The 24,387-nt window shown below is 49.0% G+C and overlaps 2 protein-coding genes across 6 annotated transcripts in view; one reads left to right on the top strand and one right to left on the bottom strand.

The window, feature by feature from the left end:
• C1QL2 (complement C1q like 2) overlaps positions 1-2,487 on the bottom strand; it is a 34,182-nt gene extending 31,695 nt beyond the window's left edge. For 2 of the 4 annotated variants that reach the window (XR_013774833.1, XM_079310531.1), the window contains exons 1-2: positions 2,043-2,487; positions 1,561-1,642 (exon numbers count right to left, since the gene is read on the bottom strand). The gene's annotated coding sequence lies outside the window, so the exon portion shown is untranslated. Of the gene's footprint in view, positions 1-1,560 lie in introns of all 4 variants that reach the window. The other 2 variants (XM_079310532.1, XM_079310530.1) reach the window with 2 other exon arrangements.
• On the top strand, positions 170-23,917 carry STEAP3 (STEAP3 metalloreductase). Of its 2 annotated transcripts, none has more exons than XM_079310529.1 (5): positions 170-384; positions 15,029-15,509; positions 15,952-16,479; positions 18,064-18,228; positions 23,513-23,917. In XM_079310529.1, exons 2-5 carry the CDS (start codon positions 15,030-15,032, stop codon positions 23,801-23,803), a joined length of 1,464 nt encoding a protein of 487 aa, XP_079166655.1. In that variant the 5' UTR covers positions 170-384; position 15,029; the 3' UTR covers positions 23,804-23,917. The 2 variants fall into 2 exon arrangements, with proteins under 2 accessions (XP_079166655.1, XP_079166654.1); XM_079310528.1 differs by lacking the exon at positions 170-384 and adding an exon at positions 3,089-3,229.
• Positions 23,918-24,387: the final 470 nt, after the last annotated feature.

The following is a 24,387-nucleotide window of genomic DNA, read 5'->3' as shown; positions in this document are numbered from 1 at the left end:
GCTCCCCACATCCCACCTTTGCAGTCCCCAGCTCATTCCCCTGCACAAGCTCTGTTTCACAACCGTGCCAAACAAACTCCTGGCCTCTGCTTGCTGGCAATAATTAACCAGATGTTATCTCCACACTCCACCTCTGTTGTACATGTACATTGTACATCCAGCCTCTCAGCTCCTTTCTGAGCTTGGCATTTTCAGCAGCCCCGGGCCATGTGCCAGTCCAGAGCAGGCAGAACCCTGTTGTGCTGATAACCCAATTTCCCAACCCAAACGGTACCACCGGGCCCTAAGAAAGCAGATTCCAGCCCCAAAAACACAGCTTTGGGACAGCCAGAGGAAGAGCTACGTTTACTGACTGCCCTGCCAAATAGGTTTGATTTTCCAGTGGTAAGTTTGCCATTTTCTACCCTGGACTTCAGGGGAAGCTGAGCCATTCCCTTGCTGTGACATTGGCAGGGTGAGGTCCCCAAACTCTGCTTTTGTCACAACATCTGCTCAGGTGCAGCCAGTGCTGCCCAGCACTTCTGCATCCCCAGTGACCTCTGGGTGCAGAGCAGCCTTTGGACTGGCATATGATGGACCCAAGGGAGCTGACAAGGGAGAAGGGGCAAGGGGAGGCTCAGCGACCACTGCCTTTGTGACTCAGTTCAGTAAAGCCGGGTACACCCTGGGTCACCCCCTTATTGATTTGGAGTGGGGCAGGTACTGAGCTGGCATGGTCATCTTGGATGGCTCCAGCCCCCCAAAAGCAGTGTGGGAGGTGGGCAGTCCCCATGGCTCCCTGTCAAGGTTCATCTGCTCACCATGCTGTGCCAGCACACAGGCACTGGAGGAGCCTGGCAGCCCCAGCCCCGAGCAGGTCCAAGGCAACTCCCTGTCCCCATGGAGGGGCAGGACAGGGAGGAGGGGGTGCAGGTGGCACTGTGGATGAGGGGACAGCAGGACACAGCCAGCTGGGCACAGGGACACAGATGGTGCTGCCAGAGAGCTGCAGATCTGACCAGAGAGTGATGGGCCAGGAAAGACAATTGCAGGGAGAAGAACAGCCCAGATGACACAGATAAAAGCCCTTAGTCAGGACCAGCAAGTAAAAAGGGGGAAAAAACCCAGAAATACACCCAGGAACACTGGCCAAGTTCAGCACAATACTGGCACATTGGGAATCTCTGGGTAGAAAAGAAATTAAGCCAACTTGCAAGTCCACATCAGATCTCCCATCAGAAACATGGTTCCCAAGGGAATCTTTTGAGCAACCAGTAAAGCCAGTCAAGGTCTGGGAGCTGGGAAGGCCTTAGCTGCCTACTTACTGAATGGCTGTAGAAAAAAAATGGAGCTGCAGGACTCAAACTGTCCAGCAAACAGGTGGCCTAGACAGGGCTAGTCACAAGTTTAGGAAGACAGGTATAAAATGTGTATTCATTCTGAGGGACTTCTCTCTGTGACATAAAGGTGGAAAAGCAGAGGGTGTTTCAGTGAAAAGTTTGCTAATTTACAAAAAAAGGAAGTGCAATCTAAAAAAGGAGAAGTAGATTTCAGCACTCCAGAGGGTTGGTCATTAGTCACAGAAGTGATCATACTGCCATGGCAGAAGCCTTGCCCCACGCAGGAAAACAAGTACAGGAAAAGACTCACACAGTGCAGAGACCTGAGAGAGCAGAAAGGAATCTGTAATATGAATTGTGATGGCCAAGGCAAACTAGGCAATGACTATGAATTCTGTAAACAAATTTAAAAGCAAAATTTGTCCTTTACATAATGTGGGAGAACAGGTGATAAGACACAACAGGTGCAGAAGAGTTCAATGATTTCTGTCCTTCAGCCTCCACAAAGAGCTGATTGTGGCATATAAATTATCAGTGTGATAGGCATGAGGAGGCAGGGGACACTGCAGGCAAGAAGGGGCTAAGGAGTAATCTCATTCTTCCATATGCATTTAGTCACAGATGGGCTGTGCAGAAGTACAGCTGCCCAATGATTCTCCTTCTCCTAACCATGTCAATAAGTTTTCACACCTCTCCAATACTGTCCAATACCAGGGAACTCACAGCATCTCCAAGTTTGCAGCTTGAACATCCCAAACCTCCGGAGCTCTCTCTTATCCAGTGTCCAGTCGCTGGGAATCACCCACGGGAACTTTCTCCAGCAATCCCACATCTTTGCTGAAGCCTGCCCATATCTGCAGGTTTCTGTATCTCCCACCCCGTGGATGTGAGAAGTGTCCAGTACCCGTGCAAGCTGGGACAGTCCTGGCTGGAATCTGAGCCCGTTTGCAGGCAGCACAGAGACTAGAGAGGGGGAGCACAGGACAGCGGTGAGAACGGGCTGAGACAGTTAAAATCACAGCCTGCCCGGGAGAGACGGGGAAAGTGGGACTTGTTTCATCCTAGGAAAACACATCCCATGTGCAAGGAGAACACACAGGCCAGTTGGCAAAGATCAGGAAAACCTTCCTGACTGCAGTGGTGGTGGAGCACTTAAGGCTGGGTTCAGAGGGGCTTCAAACACACACTGCAACCACTTCCCCATGGTTCGGGGCTGGATGAGACAACCCCTTCCCTCCGTGCTCCTCTGCCGGACTGAGTGAGCCAACCAAAGCTCCGGAGGGATTTGTTTTCAATTTTGTGTTTGCCCATGCTTTTGCCCGCAGGCTCCCTTCGGTGCCAGCTGCCGGTGCGGTGTTTGCAGCAGGACAGCGCTTTCCCAGCGCGGGGGGAAGAACCATTATCAGCTCCAGCCTGGCGGCACAGCTTTTCTGAACGAGTGCGCGGCGCCTGATAGCAGGGGCAGAGCGCAACAAGCCGCACCCGCCCACTAAAATAAGGCACCGGCCGGCTCTGAAGTGCGTTTATAAATAGAGAATTAAGGTCTGCTTCGACTCCTGTCTGCAATGGACACGCGGGCAGCGGTGCTGTCCTGCCCGCGGGTGTTCAACCTGGGCACGGCAGTGACGCCCGGGCAGCGCTGCGGGGACGGGGCTGGGGTCCCACCCTGAGCCGGGCGCTGCGGGCTGTGCCGGACCGGGCTGTGCCAAGCAGCGCTGTGCCAGGCTGTGCCGAGCCGAGCCGGGCTGTGCCAAGCAGCGCTGTGCCAGGCTGTGCCGAGCCGTGCCGAGCCGAGCCGTGCCGAGCCTGCGGGCACATGGGCAGGAGGGCGGGGCCCGCGGCCTGACATCACGGCTCGGCTCCGCTCCCCGCTGCCGGCCGGCGCCGCTCGCCCTCCCGCCGCCGCAGAGGTGAGGAGCGCGGGGGGACGGGCACGGCGGCCGCGGGCACCGCCAGGAGCCGCGGCCGGCCCGGGGGAGGCTCGGCTGGCTCGGCTCGGCTCGGCGCCGGGGGGGCGGTCCCGGGTCAGCGGGGGAGCGCTGGGTCCCGGGGCCCCGTTCCGTCTCACCCCGGCCCGGGATCCCCGCGGCAGGAACGGGGCTGCTCCTGCCCGCTCCGCTCCTCCGCGGGCCCCGCGGCGATTTCGGCCGCAGCCGCCTCGGTGCGAGGGTTGATGCTGGGGCTGGGGCCGCGTCCCGGGCGGGGATTTCTGCGGGGCCGCTGTGTCTCGGGAGAGCTCGGTGGGATGCTCGGGCCCCGCAGGTCCGCGGGGCTGCGGTGCGGGATGCCCGCGGGAAGCGCCGTCCTCCCCTGGCTGCTGGCCATCCGTGCGGGTGCGGGAAACTCCCCGGCACGGGCACCAACCCCGGAACGGGTCAGCTTCGCTGTTGGAGTGATGCAGTTCGCGTGAGCGTAGCGGGGATGGATGGGTGGATGGGTGGATGGATGGATGGATGGATGGATGGATGGATGGATGGATGGATGGATGGATGGATGGATGGATGGACGGACGCACGTTCAGGCTTTGCTCCACAGGGAGCAGCACTAGGCGCTTAGGTTTCACTTTTCCTTCTCAGCTCGCTAAATGCTTTGAGGAGATGAGTGGCTTCTTCCAGCCAGGAAGAAATCAGCACCGAGACATTAAAAAAAAAAAAAAAAATTGGGGAAAATCTTGGCCGGGGCCCAGGATCTCTCAGAGGCGAGCAGGGAGCGGCTGTGGGGTTTCTGAACCGATGCACTTGTAAAAGCTACAAAGGTTGGATGCTTTTGGGGAGGACTGCAGCATTTGATCGTTGAATAAGAATGAGGAAGGATGGAAGCTGTGAAGGAATTGTAGAGGTGACTTTGTAGCAGGAACATCCCACAGGTGGTGGAAGCTGGGATGGGACTGTGCCTGTCCTGTGGCCCTGTGCAGGGTGTGACATCTGCTCACTATAGATGGACACTGGGGAGCTTGGAGGAGTGTTTGTGTTTGTAATGCCTGAGCTGGGCAGAGGGCACAGGGGTACAGAGGACCCCAGATCATTTTCATCAGAGTAGTCTAAATAAAACTAACCCATAGAGAATTGCCTCCTTTGGCAAGAAACCAAAACTGAGAGACAGCAGGAGAGGAAGGCTGTCGCCTACAGCATCAATACTCCTGTGGGCTGAGGAGATGCAGGACTAATAAGATTTAAATAGTGCATCAAGCTTTCATTTTCTGTTCTTCTAAAATCACATTTGCTATGAAACAAATGTACAGTAATATAAGATGCCACAGTCACTGCACATATTTGATTTCCTCTGTGATTATAAAGGAGAAAATGTTGATGACTCAACAAGTCTGTGTTTAACAAAACCACATCAAACCCCAGGAAAACATTTTCTTTGACGGCATAATAATTTTTTTGTTGTTTATTTTGCTCTTTATTTTTGTTTCGGGATTGTTTTGCTTTTTATTGTTAAGAACTATGCTTTGACTATGACCTTGTAACATCACACCCATAAATAGAAGCAGGTTTAGATTCGGGGGAAACACATTTTTTCCAGTGATGGAAGAAGTAGGCCAGCCATGCTGGCTCTCTTGAGAGGTGGGAAAGGCAGTGGCAGCTGTGATAAGAAATGCCACACACTAGGAATTAAAACACACAAATTTGTTACCTATAAGCTTACCATCACTGATTAGAGTTAGCTTTTTATCAACATCATAATGGAACAAAATGCTATTTTCAAATTTGAATTTACTGCTTCTTCATAGGTTTTTGTATGAAGACCTACAGTAGATTAAGCAGTTTCCCATCTTCATCAAAGTTTAAGTGAACTGTCACTTAACTGGAAGTAAAAAGCTTCTGAAAGTATGTCAGTGACATGGGAGCTTCCAACACATTTCCAAAAGCCTTTACATACTCTGGGGCCTAAATATCTTGAAAATTTTCCTGGAGTTTAAGGTACAGAGACAGAAATTCTTCCCATCGTTTTTCTCAGATTTCAGTGAGTCTCTCTGCAGCCTTGGTTGTGGCCAAACAGGCATTTCCATCTAATATGAATACACCACTGTAGTCTTTGGAAAAACTGTCCTAGGAGCACCCCATGGGGTGTAGGCTTCAAGAATCAGGGTCTGTAGATAACATATCCACCACTGAAGGAGGCTGATACCAACTGCTGATCATGTGCAGGCACTAACAGGTCATAGAGCCACACAGGGGTTTGGGTTGGATGGAACCTTAAAGATCATCTCATTCCAGCTCCCTCCATGCTCAGGGCCACCTTCCAATAGACCATGTTGCTCAAAACTTGGTCCAGCCTGATCCTGAGCACTTCCAGGGAAGGAAGGAAGGATCATCCACAGCTTCTGTGGACAAACTGTGCCAATGCCTCACTGCATTCATAGTGAAGAATTTCTTCCTTATATCTAGTATCTAAACCTGCCCTCCTTCACCATAAGGATATTTCCCTTGTCCTACCACTACAGCTCTTGTAAAAAGTCACTCTCCAAACTCTCTTCAGGTACTGGAAGTTGCTCTAAGATCTTCTCAGTGCCTTCTCTTCTCCAAGCTGAACAACTCCAACTCCTTCAGTATGTCTTAATAGGAGAGGGGCTCCAGCCTTCTGAACATCTCTGTGACCCTTCTTTGGGAACTCCAGCAGATCTCTATCCTTCTTATGCTGGAGTTAGATACTGGGCAGAACCTGTGTCAGTGCATCTTGAAATAGAGTGTTTGTACTTGTCCTGCACACATGGGTCTCTCTAACTCATTGGGGTCCTGGGGGGAGGCATGTTGTCCACACTGCATGTATTTGTCTCTCTGGGCTGACCTGCAAGACCCCTGCCAGTGCAGGGGAACAGGTGAAGCAAGCTGGATCTGCTGTGCAGGATGCTGGACTGAAGGCAAACGGTGTGAGAGGAAGGGGAAGGCAGAATGCTGTGGGGTCCTGGCACCTCAGGGCAGTGAGTCCATTTCCAGCAAAGAGCATCTCTCTCCCCCCTATTTGGATCCCCAGAGATAACTAGTTGGACAGCCAGTTGTGTTTGCCTCTCTCCCAGGAGCTTCCCAGAAGCTGCTGGAGAAATCAGAAGAGGCAGTACATGGTCCTACGTTCCTTGCCTTTCCTGTTTTCCCCACTGTGCTTATTCAGGGCTGGCTCAGAGCTGCCTCTGTGTGTGTCATGCCTGTGCTCCATGGAGGGGGAAAAACACATCAGCAGGAGATGGGCTGGCCCTCTGCCACAGGTTCCACCGCACGCTGCCTCCCGGGCCATCTTCTGCCCGTGTGGTCCTGTGCATCTTCTGAGTGACTGGGAGAAGCAAAATCAGAAAGGCAGGAGAGTGCTGATCTTGGAGACCCTTCTAACAGGCGCTGTGGCACGGAAATTGCCAATACAAATATTTCCATGCACACGCAGTGCAATTCCTCCGTGCCTTTCCTGGAAAGAAACAAAGGGGTTTCAAAGAGCTGCAGCCTGCCAGCTCCCTGTGGTGACTGCTGCACTCAGGTCCTGCTGGTCTGGAGAAGGGTGGAAGCCCCAGCTCATTTTAGGCAGGAACACTTCCACCCATCGTGTCTGGCTGCAGGGAGTTACTAGATCTGCCTGAGAAACTTCCACCATCCAGACTTTGGGTGGCTTTCCTGCTCTTCTCACCTGGGGAAGGGAAGGCTCAGAAATGGGTGAGTCACTGAATTGTTAACTTGATAAGAGCAGCAAAAGAATGAAGACCCCAAAAGAAAGCAAGAGAAGCCATACAAGATTTAAGTACAGTGCTTGTTGTAAACCACCCCTTTATGTTACTTAAGAACTGTGAGATGCTAATCTGAGAAAATAATCTTCTCATTCAGAGTCACATCAGCCAGATAAGCTCCCCTGTGCTGTGTCAGCATCTGCACTGCCCTAGCAAACTCTGTCTTGTTTCAGGTCTGTGCCTTCCACAGTCTTACAGTGAAACCTCTGGATTTCCCAGACTTTCAGATTCTCGTTTAATGATGTTTTATTACAGGGTAGGTCTTTCTCAGGCTTCTCATTACTGTGTCAACACAGTGGGCACAGGCAACAAGATGTTTTTGCAGAAGAGCAGAGGAAGTTCTTCAGACAAGGATTTTGCTGCAAAAAAATGGTACTGCAAATGGAGGCAAATCTGGAGGAGAAAAGTTTGAGGATATCTATGGCAGAACCTGTTGGTAACTGTGCCTTAGAAGTACATAGTTTTGATGAAAACAGGCCAAAGGTTTGTTTTCCAGTTGTTTATTACAGATAGATAGTTTTCCTGCTCAGCATTAAAATGGAAGGTTTGTCCTTGGGGAGGGGAACTTTCCCTGCAAAATGATCACAGGCTGGTGTAGTTCTGTAGAACTGTAGGCAAAATGTCTGAGCTTCTGATAATAATTGGGAAATTCTGATAGCCCTTTCTCCTCTACTTTCCCCTCTTTTAAAATATTTTGGAATTTTGGTCCTGGTGAAGAGCATCTCGTGGTCAGGGACATGGACATTTCCTTAGGCTTCACTGCTGGCTTCCAAAAACAACATTCTCAGTACTTTTCAGTGTATAAACCTGAGGGTGTTTGGAGTTGGGAGGTCAGTGCCTGTCAGCCCGTGTTTTCATTAGTGTGTGATGGAGTAGGGAGGCACATACTGAATTTGTAGGTGACACTGAGCTACGAGGGACTGGAAACATTTTAGAGAAGAGACTAGAAATTGAAGATTGTGACAAGCTGGAGAGCTGGTTTAAAACACCAGGGCACATGTCCTGCCCTGTGTGACAGGACTGACTGACCCCCTGGACACCAGGTGAGCGACCAGCCAGACAGTGGCACAGGGAGCCAGAGGACAGGGACACTGTGCCCCGTGAGTCAACAGGGAACACAGTTGTGCAAAAGCAAACAGTCTTCTTGGGATGAAGAAAGAGAAGGGCTGCATTGGGGAAGTGGTGCATTCTGCTCCACGTGGTGCCTTTCACGGGCTCCTTGGAAAATGCAGCTCTGGGCATCCTCCAAGAAAAGTGAGAGCAAGGAACAGAGGCTGAGTTTTTGGATATTCGGTAAATAACAGCTCTGATGAGAGTTGGGTTTCACTTGTGCAGGAAAAACCGAAGGGAGATGTGAAACCTGTTCTCCAAATACAGAACGTGTCTGCAGAGGAGAAGGCAAATCTGCCTGTCCTTTGGGAGTAAAAGAGGAAAGGGATAAGGTTAACTGGATTGAGAGATAAAGAGGAAAGAAAGCAGGGCTCTGCAGGAGCTTATGGAAGTGGTTTTAGCAGATAAATACCTGATAAGTGAGGTAATCAGATAAAGAGCTGCCCTGGGGAAGGAGGAGGGATGAGGACCTGTGAATGCAGAGTGCATCAGGGTGCAGAGCAGTTGCAGGGGGGCATGTGGCAGCTCCTGGAGCCCCACAGCAGCTCTGGGGTCCCAGCAGTGCTTGGGGGCACAGCAGGTGTGTCCCCAGTCCCTGCCGCAGGTCCCTGTCCCACTCCCCAGCCCAGCACAGGGTGCAGAGCCTGATCCCTGTCCCGTGTGCCTGCAGGGCTGAAGGACTGCAGCAGGGACAGCCCAGCTCCAGCATTTCCTCATTCTCACCTCCTGGCTGGCAGCCCAGCTGGATTTGCAATGTGGCTTTTCTGGAAGGGTGATTTACATCCTTTGCCAGTTCCTGGTTTGTGCCATTCGGGAGATAACTCTGCTTTGGAAGGAGAAAGAAGAAAAGGAGCAAGCAAAAAAGCAGCAAACTTGGTTGCCCTGACTCTTTCTCTTGCAGTCATTTCCAGTCAGCCTGGGAAGGACTGAAAGGTCTCCAGAAATGTGCACCAGGGCTGAGATTAAAGCAGCTTTGGATAAGCTCTTTTATTACTTAAATCTGTTCCAGTTCCAACAAGTTCAGGCTCATGGCACTTGCTGTGCTCCTGGGAGGGATGCACTGTGTGTGGGAAAGAGACTGAAACATTTGATTTTCCCTGGAAATAAAATGGTGGTAGCAAACAGAAAGAGTATTTCTGCTCACAGCAAGACCTGAGGGGAATGCTTCAGGTGCTGAATGCTCCTCTCCAGCTGGGGCTTTTGGAGGGTTAACACAGCAAGAGATGCTCTGCAAACAGAGGCTGGAGGGCTTTGGCTTGTGGTTCAAAGGTCTCTCCATGCAGACTGGAAGTCCCCTGGGGGCAGAGATCACTCCTGTCCCTGGAGTCTGTGTGTTTGTGGCATTCTCATACCAGCCATGGTCCAAAGGGACCTTCCCAGTGCAGAAATCAGGATCTTCCTCTGCAATGACCTGACCAAAGGCTCTGCTGCATCATTTGATTCCTCATGCTCCTTGCTGGTTTTTCAACCCATGTGCTTGTTAAGGAATGTGAATAATAATCATGTGCTTTATCTCCAGTAACACCCAAGCAGAACTGAAGCACAAGGCAGGCTCTTTGATGACCTGCACGGGTTGAATCCACAGCTTAGGGAGACTCAGTTGTGGTCAGTCTAAACAAACACTGACTTTGGGGGAAGACACAAAAGCAGTTCTTTTAGCCAAGGTGATGCAGATTGGGTATATGAAGCTGAGCTCAAAGATGAGTTTCTGTGCAAACAGGAACCAGTTTGGTTTCACTGGACAGGACACTCATTGCAGATCTGTATGAGATTGCTGCCATATTCTTCAGCACAGTTTGATATGTTTAAAGCACTGCCTTTTTATTAGTTATGGTAAAACTAACTTGTTTTTTATCTGATAAATCTGAACACCAGGGCATTCAAATGAATCTTGATTTTTTTTTTTTTTTTTTTTTGTCCAGAACTGAAGCAAAGCTCATGCCTTGCCACCACAGGTTCATCCTTCTTCAGGGTAGGCAACTCAAACATGAATTACAGGAACCAGCTAGGCTATCCTCCTGCACCAGAGGATGGGAAAGGGGCCCCAAAAGATGGTCTCATTGTTAAAGGCATGGTTAAAGATATCTGGGTCATCCCAGACAAACTTTCTGGAGTCCCATCATTGTTAGTATCTCCTTCCCCATGTCTGTTGAAGGAGGATAACAAATGTGCTCATTCCCCAGTGGCTGGGGGCTGATCTGCTCAGCAGATTGACTCTGCTGTGAGCCCAGGGACACCTGAGTGGGCTCCTGCAGCCCAGCTCCATCCAGAGCAGCTGTCCTGCTGCAGAGCCTGAGGGAGGCCTCAGTGCAGACAGAGAGGCAGAAAAACTTTGTTTGCCTGGCACCAAGCCTAAGCTAACAACCTCTGCCAAGCCTCAGGTGCAAAATACGTAGAATTATCCCTGTTTGTCTTCTGTGAGAGCCCCTCCCTCCCTCTGCCTGGCCAACAGAGATTTGACTGCTTTGTTTCATGCAGCTGCTGTCTGTCTGATCCCACTCCTTGGGGCAGAAGTTGCCTTTTGGACAGTTTTTGTAGTGCCCAGCAGAGAGGAGCTCCTCATCTTGCTCACTGCCCATCACTGCCTGCAATTAATAGCAGTAATGGCAATGAGGTTGCTGAACTGCACATGGGAACAAGTGTACTACAGCTGGACACAGCAGTGATGTAAAGATGCCATTAGCAGAAGAGCTGAAGGGCAGCTGTACATTGAATTCAGTATTTTAGTTAGGGAATGCTGCCCAGTTAGAATTGGAGTTTGTTTATTCCCACTGGGCTGTGTTCTAAATCATCTCGTAGCTTCCTTGGTGAGAAACTGATCTCCTTGAATTGCACCTGCTGTAACTCAGCAGGGACACAGTTTACTTGATAAGGAAGATCAATAAATGAGGTTTGTCTAAGTCTGGAGGTGCTATAGATGTGTCTAAGTGCTGTGATATTCACTCATGACCTCCTGTGCCTCTGAGTGACCCTGCAGCATGCTGGCCATGGTGCTCTGCACTGACTCTGGATGGGTGACCTTGCTGTGGTGAATTAGCTTTGAGAGGGAGAGTTTCAAGCAGGACATGTTGTCCATAGGTGCAGAAAGTGCAGTGTGGACATGGTAAGTCAGGGGTGTGGTGGGAGGCAGGGGGTCTGTGTGCTCCCCAGAGATACAGGAGTGAAAAAAAGCTGTTGCCTAATCAGACAGTCCTTTGCCAGGCATCTGTTAGGCAGAGACCACAGTGTTTGTCTCAGTGAAATGTGTTAAAGAGGAATGTTTCCCTTCTTTCTCAGGAGGATTTCAGTGCAGGGCAATGACAGCAATGCAACCCACAGGCAGGAGGCAGCACCAGGGACCATCCCACCAAGGGCTGGCAGCAGGGATGAGTCCTTCTCCAAAGCCCCATCAGCCAGAGCAGGACTGAAATAATCACACTAAAATTCACAGAAAAGATTTTGAGTCTTCTGACTTTGTAGCTATCCTGCTGACTTCAAAGGCTGTTTAATTCTGTCATCTCTTTTAATCAAAGTAACTGGAGACAGCAAAGATGTTTATCTCCAAACATTGCCAACATCTCTCTACATGTTCAGTGGCAGCTGCAGGACAAAGGAAACATGCTGTAAGAAAAATTGCTTGCAGCAACATTTTCATCCCAGTGGGACCACAGAGAAAACTTTTGAGGTGCCTTAAATCGATTATGAAATGAGTTTGTGGGTAACAATCACTCTGTCACCCTGAATGCTGATTTCTCCCTCTGTGGCTGAGAGCCAGAGATGTGTTTCTTTATTTTGGGGTAATATTTTGTGTGCACAGGTGGTGGAAAAGGGGAGGGGGGATATGGCAGAGCAAGCTATTTGTTCTGAACAATAGCATTAGCCCTAAAACAAATAATTCTGGACATGAATAAATTTAGCAAGAAGCAAGTGAAGCAAGGAGGTTTCTAAAAAGTAAAGCACTGAATGTGTGATAAAGCTGCTGATAAGAAGGGACCAGGAAAAAAAAGAAACTCAGCATCTTTGCAAACAGAGATCTGAAAGTCATCCCTCTCACTTTCTCCCTGTGGCCCTTTTCTATGTTTATTCCTCCCCACCTTTTTTTTTTTTTTTTAGTGGAATAAGCAGAACTGCAGTGTGCTGTTTGATCTCTTTATTTATACAGTGGACATGTGTGTTTTTAAGGGGAAGAAGTCACCATGCTATTCTTTGACACTTGTTTTCCCCTGACAGCACTTCTTCATGAGCACATATTTTGGTCTCTGGGACAAGGTGGTGCTTGGTGAGAGGGAAGGAGATCAGACAGACCTCTGCCATAGAAACAGTATTGTCACTGAAACCATGGTGGGTTTGTACCCAGGACAGTGAATTATAGTTTCAAATCCATCTGCTGAAAGTGTTTTGCAGGTTTTCAGTGAGGAGCAGGATTGAGATCATGGTTGCTGTGTGAGAGATCTCCTCCAGTAACTTGGCTGTGCTTGATGTTTGTCTGCCAGGGACCACCAAGTTGGTGTTTTCATAGCAATGTAACCCTTTGAGCATTTTTCTGAGTGATTTTAACAATTTTACAGCTCACTAAAATGTATATATGGTATGGGGAGTTTATGGCCACAGGCAGCTCTTGCCATGTCTCTAGTGTCTGTAGTGAATTTTAGTGCTTAGGCACTTTGAATGAGGAGATCCTTTTGCAGATTCTTCACAAGAAAAATTGACTATTCTAAATGATTTTGAGTAGATATTAAGAAGAAATTCTTTAATATAAGGGTGGCAAGGCATGGGAACAGGTTGCATAGAGATGCTGTGGGTGCCCCATCCCTGGAGGTGCTCAGGACCAGGTTAGATAGGCTTTGACCTGCCTGGTCTGGTAGAAGGTATCCCTGCCCATGGCAAGGGGCTGGAAGTAGATGATCCTTCAGTCCCTTCCAACCTGAACCATTCTGTGATCACTGTGCATGAGTTCCATCTTCTCAATATTCACTCCCTTTCCCAGATCATTTATGAGCATGTTGAACAGCATAAATCCTGAGGGAAATCCCTTGGCAACCTATTCCCATTATGAAAATCATTTATTTCTTCTCATCCTTTGTTTCCCATTGGTAACTATTCATGCAGAGGTGCCCTTCCCCTTTGCACCACTACTGTGCCAATCCCAGAAAAGCCTTGGGTAAAGGACATTTCCAAAAGCCTATGAAAAACAGCACCTGTGCCAGGGACCAGGCCACCCCATCCAAATGGTCACCTTCACTATGAAAGAGCTTGGCCAGGTACAAGGCCAGACTGCACTCCACCAAAGCCAGTTTATCTCCATCCCCAGTATATCACAAGTCTGTTAATTACAGTCTTTATTATAATCTCTAGCAGTGTGCCAATACAAAAGCCAGATGTAAGTGCTGTGTAAGTTCCATGGGCTGAGCCCTTTTAAAATCTCACCCTCAGGAATCTGCTGTTCCTTCAGGGTAGGTTTGCTGTTCCTTAAGTTGGGAGGCAGATTTGAGCCACTGACACAGCCCATGAGCAGTCTGGCAGTTCCCTGCTTGAGTTTCTTCTGACCTCCAGGTTCAGCTGCTGTGCTGCCTGTGAATTTATTGATCTGCTTAAAACCTCTCCATGCCCTCAATATCTAATCTGTTACAGGGCAAAATTCATTAACGTTTGTAAAGCTCATCAAGATCTTTCATGAGCAAATCTCATCATATTTTAATATATATTTTTAAATGTCACGAGTAAGTTCTCATTACTCATTAAAGAGCTGAAGCAAACAGAGCTTGCCAGACCCAAATATTGGAATAGGTAAGAGCTGAACTCTCTTTGTTTGCCACTTTTAGGACACTTTCATTTCAGTCTGACTTCCTGCCTTGGTTCTGAAGCACCCCTCCAGGTTTTTCAAATGTAGTTTTAGGGATCTCCATGGAGCCCTTCTTTAGGAGATATCTGGTAGCTCCATGGGACTCTCAGAATTTCTGGTCCTGATTGCTGTTAGTGTTGGCCTGGCTTTGCAGTGTGAGATACCAGGAAGGACAGCAGAGGATGGATGAGCACATCCAGCAGGTGTTGGATCACACAACCCTGGGATACCTCTGTAAAACCCTTCACCTTCCAACCCAGCATGGTGGTTTGTGCCCCTCCAGTGGTGCCTGCACATTGCTGCACATTTCCTGCTGGGTTTGGAAAGTGGGTTGGCTATTGGGACCAAAACCCTGCTGGGTATTTTGGACTGGCCTGAGTGGAATTTTCCCCCGTGACCTCAGGCGTGGTCTGGGTCTCTGTTGCGATCAGTGACATCTCTTTGAGCCTGAGATCACTCACCACACAGTATTTGGTGGTTTTAGGGTTCTTAGTTTTCTAGCTCGAGCACCAAAGGAAGAGTCAGAAGCTGTTTTATGAGGTTTCCAAGGCTATTTATTTTTTTCTTCTCTAAAGAATTCTTTCCCTGACTAACAGAAGTCTGTTTAGCAGGTCAGTCAGAGGCACACTGCCTGCCTTCTATAAATTACATACATGATGTTTACAATTACTTTCCAATACATGACACTTACATTGCACTGCTCAGCTTTCTCTTAAACCAACCCAGAAGTGCCATCCTAACCCAAAAGATGAATGCCATGAAGAAAGACATACCACAACCACCTTCCTCCATCTTGGCTCTAAGTTCCTTATTATAACTATTTTATAAATTCACTTTTCTACCTTCTAACAATCTAATTTATACTTACTTTTTGTGACTTGTAGTTCTTCCTGTAATGATGGTAATTTTCCCCAGGGACTAAAATCAAACCCAGAGTGGTCTCGGGCACAGTGCCAAGGCCCGGGTCTCGAGGCGTCGAGTGAAGCCAGGGCAATACCCTGGATTCCCACAGGTGTCCGCCAGAGCTGCACAGTGAACATTTCCCCTTGTTCTTCCTGCCAGGATGCCCGGAGGAGACATGGCCAAGCCGCTGCTGGGCAGGGGCGGCGTGGAGGGCGGGGGCGGCCCCGGGCCGGGCGGCCGCGCCGTGGGCGTGCTGGGCAGCGGCGACTTCGCGCGCTCGCTGGCCGTGCGCCTGGTGCGCGCCGGGTTCCGCGTGCTGGTGGGCAGCCGCAACCCCAAGCGCAAGGCCAGCCTGTTCCCCGCCGCCGCCGAGGTCACCTGCCAGGCAGAGGCCGTCAAGAAGGCGGATGTCATCTTTGTGGCCGTTTTCAGGGAGCATTACTCCACCCTCTGCGACCTGGCGGACGTGCTGGCGGGCAAGATCCTGGTGGATGTCAGTAACAACACCGAGATCAACCATCACAAGGAATCCAACGCGGAGTACTTGGCCTCCCTGTTCCCAGCCTGCACCGTGGTAAAGGGGTTTAATGTGGTTTCTGCGTGGACGCTGCAGTCGGGTGCCAGGGATGGAAATAAGCAGGTATTGTTTTCTTCCAGCAAGGGCTAAATCCCAGCTGCTTCAGCCGCTGAGGTCTGGCAGCATCAGCAGATGGCCTTAGGCTCCAGAAGGAGTCTTGAGTGCCCACAGATCACTCGTTAGCTTCTGTATTTCTTTATCCAGAAATGAAGTCACTTCACACTTTGTAATCTTAGGAGCATCTGCCTAAGTGAAAAGTATTATTCAGTTGTTCTGTTTATCTAAACAGAGCCAGTAAAACAAACTGGTGGTGCATACATGAAAGGAAACCTGTCCAGGAGAGAGGTCTTTGGCAGCTGTGGTAAATCCCTGTCCAAAAGCCTGCCAGGAATCATGATGCTCAGTGGAATAACATAGGATCCTTGTGACACACAATCTTCCCCATGCACTCAGTCCCAGCAGCCTGATTTCTTTGCCTGTGTGTGTGCATTTCTGTTTGTTGCAGGTTCTGATCTGCTCAAATAGCCAAGAAGCCAAGCGCACCGTAGCAGAAATTGCCCAGGTCATGGGCTTCACCCCTGTGGACATGGGCTGCATGTCGTCAGCCCGTGAGATCGAGAACATTCCCCTGCGCCTCCTGCCAGCCTGGAAAATCCCCATCTTCTTGGCTCTGGGGCTTTTTCTTTGCTTCTTCACCTACAACCTGATCCGGCAGGTCATCCACCCGTACATCAGGGAGCAGAAGAACAAGCTGTACAAGATCCCCATCGAGGTGGTGAACACCACGCTGCCCTGCGTGTCCTATGTCATGCTGTCTCTGGTGTACCTGCCCGGGGTGCTGGCAGCCTGCTCCCAGCTCTACTACGGCACCAAGTACCGGCGCTTCCCAGACTGGCTGGACCAGTGGCTGCAGCACAGGAAGCAGATTGGTCTGCTGAGCTTCTTCTGTGCAGCCCTGCACGCCGTGTACAGCCTGTGCCTGCCCATGCGCCGCTCCCACCGCTACCTGCTCATCGAGACGGCCGTCAAGCAGGTAAGGGGGCAGCTCCTCAGATCAGCACTGCAGGCATCTTCTGACTCACAGTCTTGGGGGCTGGGCTTTGTGTCTTGGATTTTTTGTTCGTTTTCCAAAGTAGGTGTGGGGCAGTGGGAAAATGCTGTTATCTCTAGGAGCAATTCCCACACGTCACTGATTGAGCACTCACCTTTTTTCTGGGGGTCAGTGCTTGTTAGTGCAGGAAGTTTAAATTTTGCAGTGGCTAGGGTTTCAACATCTGTGCTGAGGATCTGCCATCTCCCTGGATAGAGAGTTCCCTGTGCGTTTACAGCCAGGGCTAGGATCAACCCCCTGTGCCATTGCCCCCAGAAACACTGAATTGGAAACCAGCCTTGCCTGGCTGAGACTAGGTCAGAGGCAGGAAAAAAGCCAGGAGAGGGGAAATCCAGTGGTAGAAGGAGCAGAGTTCCCTTCAGCTCCCAAAATCTTGGGAGATCCGTGTTCACACTGATGTTCATAACTGTGCCTGCTGGAGTAAGCAAATCTTAACCCAGAGAGGATTGTGTGTCCTCATCACAGTGTGCCTGCAAGACTGTAACAAAATGTTGGTGAAGAACTGGTTATATAAGAACAAGGAAATGGAAAAGGAGAGTTTATTGCTTTATGGACACTCTCAGCAGTGTTTATCCAGTGTGAGATTGCTGCCTTCAGGCAGTTCAGCCAGCTCTGTAACTCGGCAGTGCCATGGGAGGATGGGATTTGCTCTTTCCTGCCCCTTCTTCTCACTGCTGCACACTGCTCCCTCCTGGGATGGCACAAACTTCATGCAGCTGAGGGGGGAATGTGATCAAGGAATTACACCACAATCACTCTGCTTTCTGTGTTGGGGTATTTGTCCAAATGATTTCAAATATTTGCCCAAAAAGGAGGGAAGGGGCTGTTGGGGCAGAGGGGAGAAGATGGCTGGTTTTGGCAGCAGTGCCTGTGCAGAGCATACATCAAACACCATTCCCAGCCACTCAGCTCCAGCCTTGAGCAGGTTCTTCTCAATTGCCACAGTTGCACATTAATCTCAGGCAAGCATCCTGTGTTCATTTCCCCTCTGCCTCCTGTTTTCTAGCAACATCTTTGTTTAGTAAATTAAACCCATTTAATGGGCTAAAGAGGACAGTTCTAAATGTTCCTCTTTGCCATGCAGTATAAAACCCATCTTCCCTTCCATTAGCATGAACAATTTCCCCCTTAAATGCACTTAAAACAAGGGTTATTAGGAGACTACTGCATATTCAAGCATCTGTATTTGTTTTCATGGCTTTAAACTGAGTTCTCATTGTAATTATCTTTCCAAATGTGACTTTGGGGCTTGCTGCTGTGGTTACAGGCATGGGAGCTGAGAGCAATCAGCACTTCTTCCCAGCAGGCTTCAAATCAGGTCTAGCTTTAGCCAAATGGCTTTGGGATAAGAGAGCATTTCCACATCTCCCAAACAGGCAAATAATGTTGGAGGTGTGAATAGGACCCAGTGCTCATCCAGGAAACCTGCTTTCCAAACCAAAACATAAAATTCACTTCCTCTGTCCCGAAGAGCCCCGTTTTAACAAACCTTCATTGTCATGCCAGGCTGTGGAGAAGAAGATGACAATCTGGGTAGAGGAGGAAGTCTGGAGGATGGAGATTTATATCTCTGTTGGAATAATTGCCCTGGGCTTGCTGTCGTTACTTGCCATCACTTCACTTCCATCCATCGCAAACTCTCTCAACTGGAGGGAATTCAGTTTCATTCAGGTAAAGTCGATGTTTGCTGATGCCAGAGTGATTCTGCAGAATCAGTCAGGCCCTCACACAGGCAGGGCAGGGGCTGACCTGCTTTACAGCACATCCTGCTCTGCTGGATGTGTCAGCAGCAAACCCTCCCCATGCACCCCAGAGCCACAGACTCCTCATCCAGGAAGAGAGACCCAGAGGCAGAGAGGGGCAGAGGACTGTGGTGTGTCCTGGGGCGTGCTGCTCTCACACAGGGCTTGTCCTGTCCAAGGAAGGTGCTTTTCTCAGGAGAAGGGAAAGTGCAAGGTGTCATGGGCATCCACATGCAGGGCAGGCAGGGAGCTGCTGTGGAGACAGCTGGCTACAGGACACAGATGTGCCCTTGCTGCTCAGGGAGCTGCTGACAAGGAGAGTGCCTGGGGGGACAGTACAGGGCAAGGACAGGTTTGGCAGAGCCTCCTTGCATCCACATGCTCAATAGACAAGTTCAAAAAGGCTTAGAGTAGTCTGTAAACTGCCAGAGCCCACACAGCACAGAGAACTGGGTATGGTTTCAATGAAAAGGACATGTCAGATTCTAAAAGCTGAATTAGTAATGCAGTTTTTCCCCAGTGGTTTAGGAGCCCTCCTCCCACTTGCAGTGATGGCTGAGCTCCCAAGAGCCAAATTCCCTTGGTGACCTGAGTCTACCCCATGGGATGTTCACAGACACCATATTCAGTGGCTGCAGCTTTTTCAGGGATTCATTTGGAGCCAGGCTTAGGGCTAAATAACAGAGATAGCAGAGAATGAACTTTTCAAGTATCTCCAGCAGAGCTCCTGTAGAGCTGATTTTGAGGCCAGATTCGACTCACTGTGTCACAATCATATCCCACAGCCCTAAAAATCTCTTGTTACCTGTGCTTCCTGCACCAGGGCTGCTTAGCATGCAGCTCTGTGGGCTTTGTGTCCCACTGCAGTAACCCCTGTGGCACCCAACATGTGTGAGCCCCCCCAGGGCCCCATTCCCCTGCAGCTCCTCCCTTTGCACCACACTGGCACACACCTAACCCTTCCAAAGGGGAGGGCAGGGTTCAGGGATGCAGAGGTGAATATCTATCATCCAACCTCTGTTAAGCTCTTCTGAAGCTCTCCAGTGGTATATAAATAATTCAGTATTCATTAGAGCAGGAGTTTGAAGTCTGCTCCCCTGCTTCTCCCACGAGTGCCCCGATCACCAAACGAGCAATCCAGTTTGTCTTCTTTACCCTCTTGCTGTGGGCTAGCCAGTAATTATTTACACTGGGTAGAAGAGCTGCACCAGGAGAGCTTGACCCCAAGAGATCATCCCTTGAGGAAAAGAGAGACCTGGCTTTAAACCTCTGTTTCAGACTGGACAATGGGAGCATATTAATTCTCACCTCTCAGGAGAGGGCTGCAGCTGCTGGGACACTGGATAAATCAGTCCTGACTTATGCATGTCATACCAGGAATTCCAAAGGAAGGGAAGTACCTCCTTGCAGCCTGGGAGGAGGCTTTGAAACCCCCTGCTTTGGCTGCCCAGGCAGCCTGGCAGCTGTCCTGCAGGGTGCTGGTGTTGTGTCTGTAACACGACCATTGTCGTGGCAGGCAGTGTAACATCACTGTCCCTCCTGCCCTTTGGAACCCCTTCCCCAGCCTTTCTAAGGGCATGTCAGCACTGGGACCAGACAAATTCACTTCCAAAATAGCTCTTGGCTGTCCCACATGGGAACTGGCTGGCTCAGTTCATGGAAAGATACTCACACCTATTTCTGTCTGCATGGAATAAGGCATGACTGTGACACCAGCTCCCAACTGGTCTCATGCAGGACAGGCATGGCTGGTATTGTGCCTTACTGTGGAAATACTATGCAAAAAGAGCAGGTTACAGATCTCCTGACGTGTTAGCTTCCATATTATTTATTTTTTTTTAATGAGGGATCTTTTAAGTTATTTACTCCTCAGTAAGTTGGTGGTGCCTTTCTTGACAAAATTAAAAGAACAGCTACAGCTACTGCTTCCAGGCTCCAGAGGTTACATTCACACAGCTCAGTGTGAGCCTCCTAAATTAATGCACAGTGGCACAGTGTAAATACAAGGGGTAAAGCATGAGGCTGCTTTCTCATTTGGGATTTCTAGCACTTCTACAGCATAAAAGAGGTGGAATGCAGAGTTCAGGCACCCCAGCCAGATGCAATCCAGAAAATGCAGCAATTTGTTCCCATGTCAGTTGAACTGGATGGTGTTTCAGAGCTGCTGTACCAAAAGCCACATGTGAGGCAAATTCAGGAGTCACTCTAGTCCCCTCCTTACCCAGAGCTTCCCAAGTCTGACATTTTCCAGCAGTCAGTGTGTACACCTGTATTAGTGCCATACACTGCCACAGTATTAAAATACACATCTGTTGCCTGACAGGTCGAAAATCCCATTTGTGTTGCTGCCAAAGTTATAAGAAAAAAGGTTAATTTTCACAGTAGCTCCTGCACATACACAAATTTCAATTAAATGTAGTTAAATTAGATACACAGTTCCCCTGTGTGTCCAGTTTTAGCAGAAAATATACAGGATCGAAACACAGACTATCAGGAATGATTTGTATGTAATTCAACTTATAGGAGACATTTTTAATGTTCCCCAGTGATTTACTAATCAACTCTAATTGCCTGAGAAGTAAAAATGTGTATGATTGCCTTTACCTTCCTATCCTGAGAAGGCCTCCTGGAATGTGAAGGTTGAATTGACCTGGTTTCTTTCATAGTTCATGTAGCATAAGATGTAAAGAATCTGTAATCAGACCTTTTCTAACCCTCCTGTTGAGGCAGTGAGAGGGGCCAGAGCTCCTTCCACTGAGCTAATAATTTCATGGTACTGATGGCTGCACAAGTCAGAAACATATCTGGGTCAGGAAGGTCTCTCTGCTTTCAGTGCTGCCCAAGCATTTGTAAGTGACCCACATTGCATCACCTTTGTGGATGCATTACAAGGAGCCTGCAGGCACCAAGGAGATAGGGGAGGTAAAAGAGTTAATGCAGAATAGAAAATACACACAAAGCCTGCATCAGGAAGATGCCATCCTCATACAGCATCTTTCAGAGAGCTTTGACACCCTGCAGGGCTGCTGGCCCTGTTTATTGGCAGTCAGCCTTTCTGTTTCATCCCTGCCATCCACTCACAAAGGTGGCTCAGTCACCAAGTGCCTGTGATGGTTTGTCACCTTTTGTCTTATTAATTCCTCTCCTGCTCTCCCCCAGTACCAGCAGCTGTTTAAAGAGAAGCTGTAGAGGAACAAGGCAATTATCTGCAGCTCTGACATCTCTGCCATGCACAGAGCCCTGTTGGGCTGACTGTGAATGCACCCCCTGCCCAGGGCAGAAACCATCTGCTCTTGGATTCACTCTTTCCCTTTCCCTTTCCTGCTTTGCCAGATGAGTCCCAATTTGGTACTTCAAACCTTTTGCCACCCTGGGGTTTTTTTGCCTGTTGGAGAGAATCTTAACCTATAAATGATGGCTGATCTGCAGGTCAGGTCCTGCTGTTAGGTTCACCTGTGAGCACAGCACATTTCAGCAAACTCCTCCTTATTTCCAAATGCAACTAGTCTGGACTCTGTTGGGTTTGCTACTTCTTACCACTGATGTAGGAGATGGACATGGCTTCTGCTAGGAGGGACATCTGTGCCTGAAAGAAAGGATGAGTGTGGGGTTGCACACAGGGCTGAGGTTCAGTTCCCAGCTCTGTCCCAATTCCTGGCATGACCTTGAGTAATGCTCAGCTGTAACACAGAAGAGTCCTTGGCAGGACTCAGTGACACCCACATGACTGCCTGATAGATACTGTAAAAGTGAAGTACCTTGATCTGGTAGCACATTTTAGAGCACTCCTTCCTTCCCTTGCCCAGTCCCTCAGCTGTTTAAAAGATTAGGTCTGAAGTTTAGAGGGCTCTGGTCTGGATTTTGGTTAACAACATGGTACATTTTTAAAAGTTGTCTAGCTTTTTTAATTGTTTCTCAGCAATTAAAAATAAAAGGGGAAGCTGTGAATTGAGTGGTTCTTTGGCTGAAACTGTTTTTTCAAAAGATGATGAGTCCTTCCTGCCCTGATTCCTTTTTTTCCCTGCCATGTCCACTTTCCTGGACTTACCTTCAGAAAGACCATGTTTCTAGCTGATCTCTGCACCAAAACAGACAATTTGGCTTTTAAAGGCTTTCTTCCCTAAGTTAGGGACATAAGCATCAAGATTTTCCCTGTCTAGGCATCTTGAAATTTGGTTGTTATTTCAGGCTTAGACCAAGCACTCAAAGTAGGGCAGCAGATCAAGGTGCTACAGCTGTGCTTTTCTCTGAAAGCAAAGGTGTGTACAGAGGAAAACACAGCAAGTGCAAAGGAAAACACAGCAAGTGCCCAGTGCTGCTGAGTGCCAGCAGGCTCTGGGAGCTGGCAAGCTCTGGAGCCACCACCTCTGATGCTGGCAGGAAGCCATCAGTGAGGGAAAGAGTTTAAAACCTATCTCTGAGAGCAACTCTCAGAGGGAGCTGGAAATACTCAGGAGGAGATGTTGTCTCTGTGGGTGCTTGGAGTGTGATCTCAGCTGAAAATGGGGGCAATTCTTGCCTGAAGAACAGGGACTGAGTTCTTGCTGCCTCCTGCGTGGATAAAGGGCTGTTGACTCCCCATTCCAAGGGCTTAGCCTATCACACTGCCTTTGAACCAGCACACATCTTTAAGACAGAGGAAGAAACCCTTGAGGGCTGTTGCTCACCTCATAACAGAGCACTTCATCTTGCACAATCTCATTTTCCTATAGATGACACCAGTCACCAGAAGATGTCTTTGCTTTGTGTGGAGCTGTGGCTTCACCCACTTCCAGCAGTGCCAGCTGTGGTCCAGAGCCACACCACTGATGCTTCATCCAGCAGGTCAGAATCCTGAGGCAGCCAGGGACTGGCAGGAGCAGAGCTGGGAGCCTCATCTCGGGAGCAGCTGCCTGTGCCCAGCTGCTCTGCCTCCACCTGGGGATGCTTCACAGGATGCAGGAGCCCTCCTCTCTGCTGAGTCTGCAGCACGTCCTGGGAAATTCCTGCTGAGCTTCTAATGTCACACTTAACCTCTGATTAGACAAATCAAAACACAGCCTGGCACACTACCCAGGAAAGGTTTCCAGCCATGCTTTATTCTGTCCAGGAAACACAGGAACACCCACTGCTTTCCCTGTGTCATGTACACTTAGAAAATAGTGTCAAAAATACAGGAAGACAGCCAGGCACGAGGTACTGTGCTAACTGGTGTGTGTTTCTCTTCCTTTTAGTCCTCCCTTGGATTTGTTGCCTTGGTGATCAGCACTCTGCACACGCTGACGTACGGCTGGTCGAGGGCCTTCGATGAGAATCAGTACAAATTCTACCTGCCCCCAACCTACACCCTCACACTGCTCGTCCCATGCACTGTCATCATAGCCAAAGTCATCTTCAGTTTGCCCTGCATCCAGCACAGACTTCTGCGGATCAGGAGGGGCTGGGAGAAGGGCAGATATGTCAAATTTGTCCTGCCCAGTGCAACGGGGGAATTTTCGAGTGGGGAGACCTCCAGTAATGTCTGACAGCCCCAGCTTTGAGGATTGCAAAGCACTATCAACATTTCTATAAAGGTGTTTCTTTTTCTTAAGTATATGTATGTTTTGTTATAATGGTATTGTGGAAAAAAAAAAATAAAATTTGGTGACTTTAGAAAATGGATGGCCATCAAACTAGGTTAGACAGTAGTAGTTAAATTATATTGCTGATTTGCTAGGACAATTATTGCCTTAAAAATGACTGTGAGAGCCGAGCTAGCAGCACTAACATACACAGGAAACTGATGGACTGTTAGTCAGATCAGTCACTTGATGTGCTGGCTGGCAGCTCCCCAAACCAGTACTTCTCAGTTGCTTTCCTAGCTGCTCTCATAAACTTCAATGCCCTTTTTTTTTTTTTTTTTTTTTAATACAAGGTTGCACAGATTTTCTGAGGTTTATGACTTCAGAGATACCCTGCCTCTTGAGTGTATGGATCAATCAAGGCAGTGAGGTTTACAAACATCAATTGCCTCTGGTTTTGTTCTCCTCAATGAACTCTGTGGACAAGTCAGAACAGCTATATTCATGTTATTGTGACAGCAGATGTTACTAAAATCATCAAATCTGAC

This window comes from Erithacus rubecula (genome assembly GCF_903797595.1).
Source record: "Erithacus rubecula genome assembly, chromosome: 8".
Taxonomy (NCBI): Eukaryota; Metazoa; Chordata; class Aves; order Passeriformes; family Muscicapidae; genus Erithacus; species Erithacus rubecula.
This window is presented reverse-complemented; position numbering and strand designations above follow the sequence as displayed.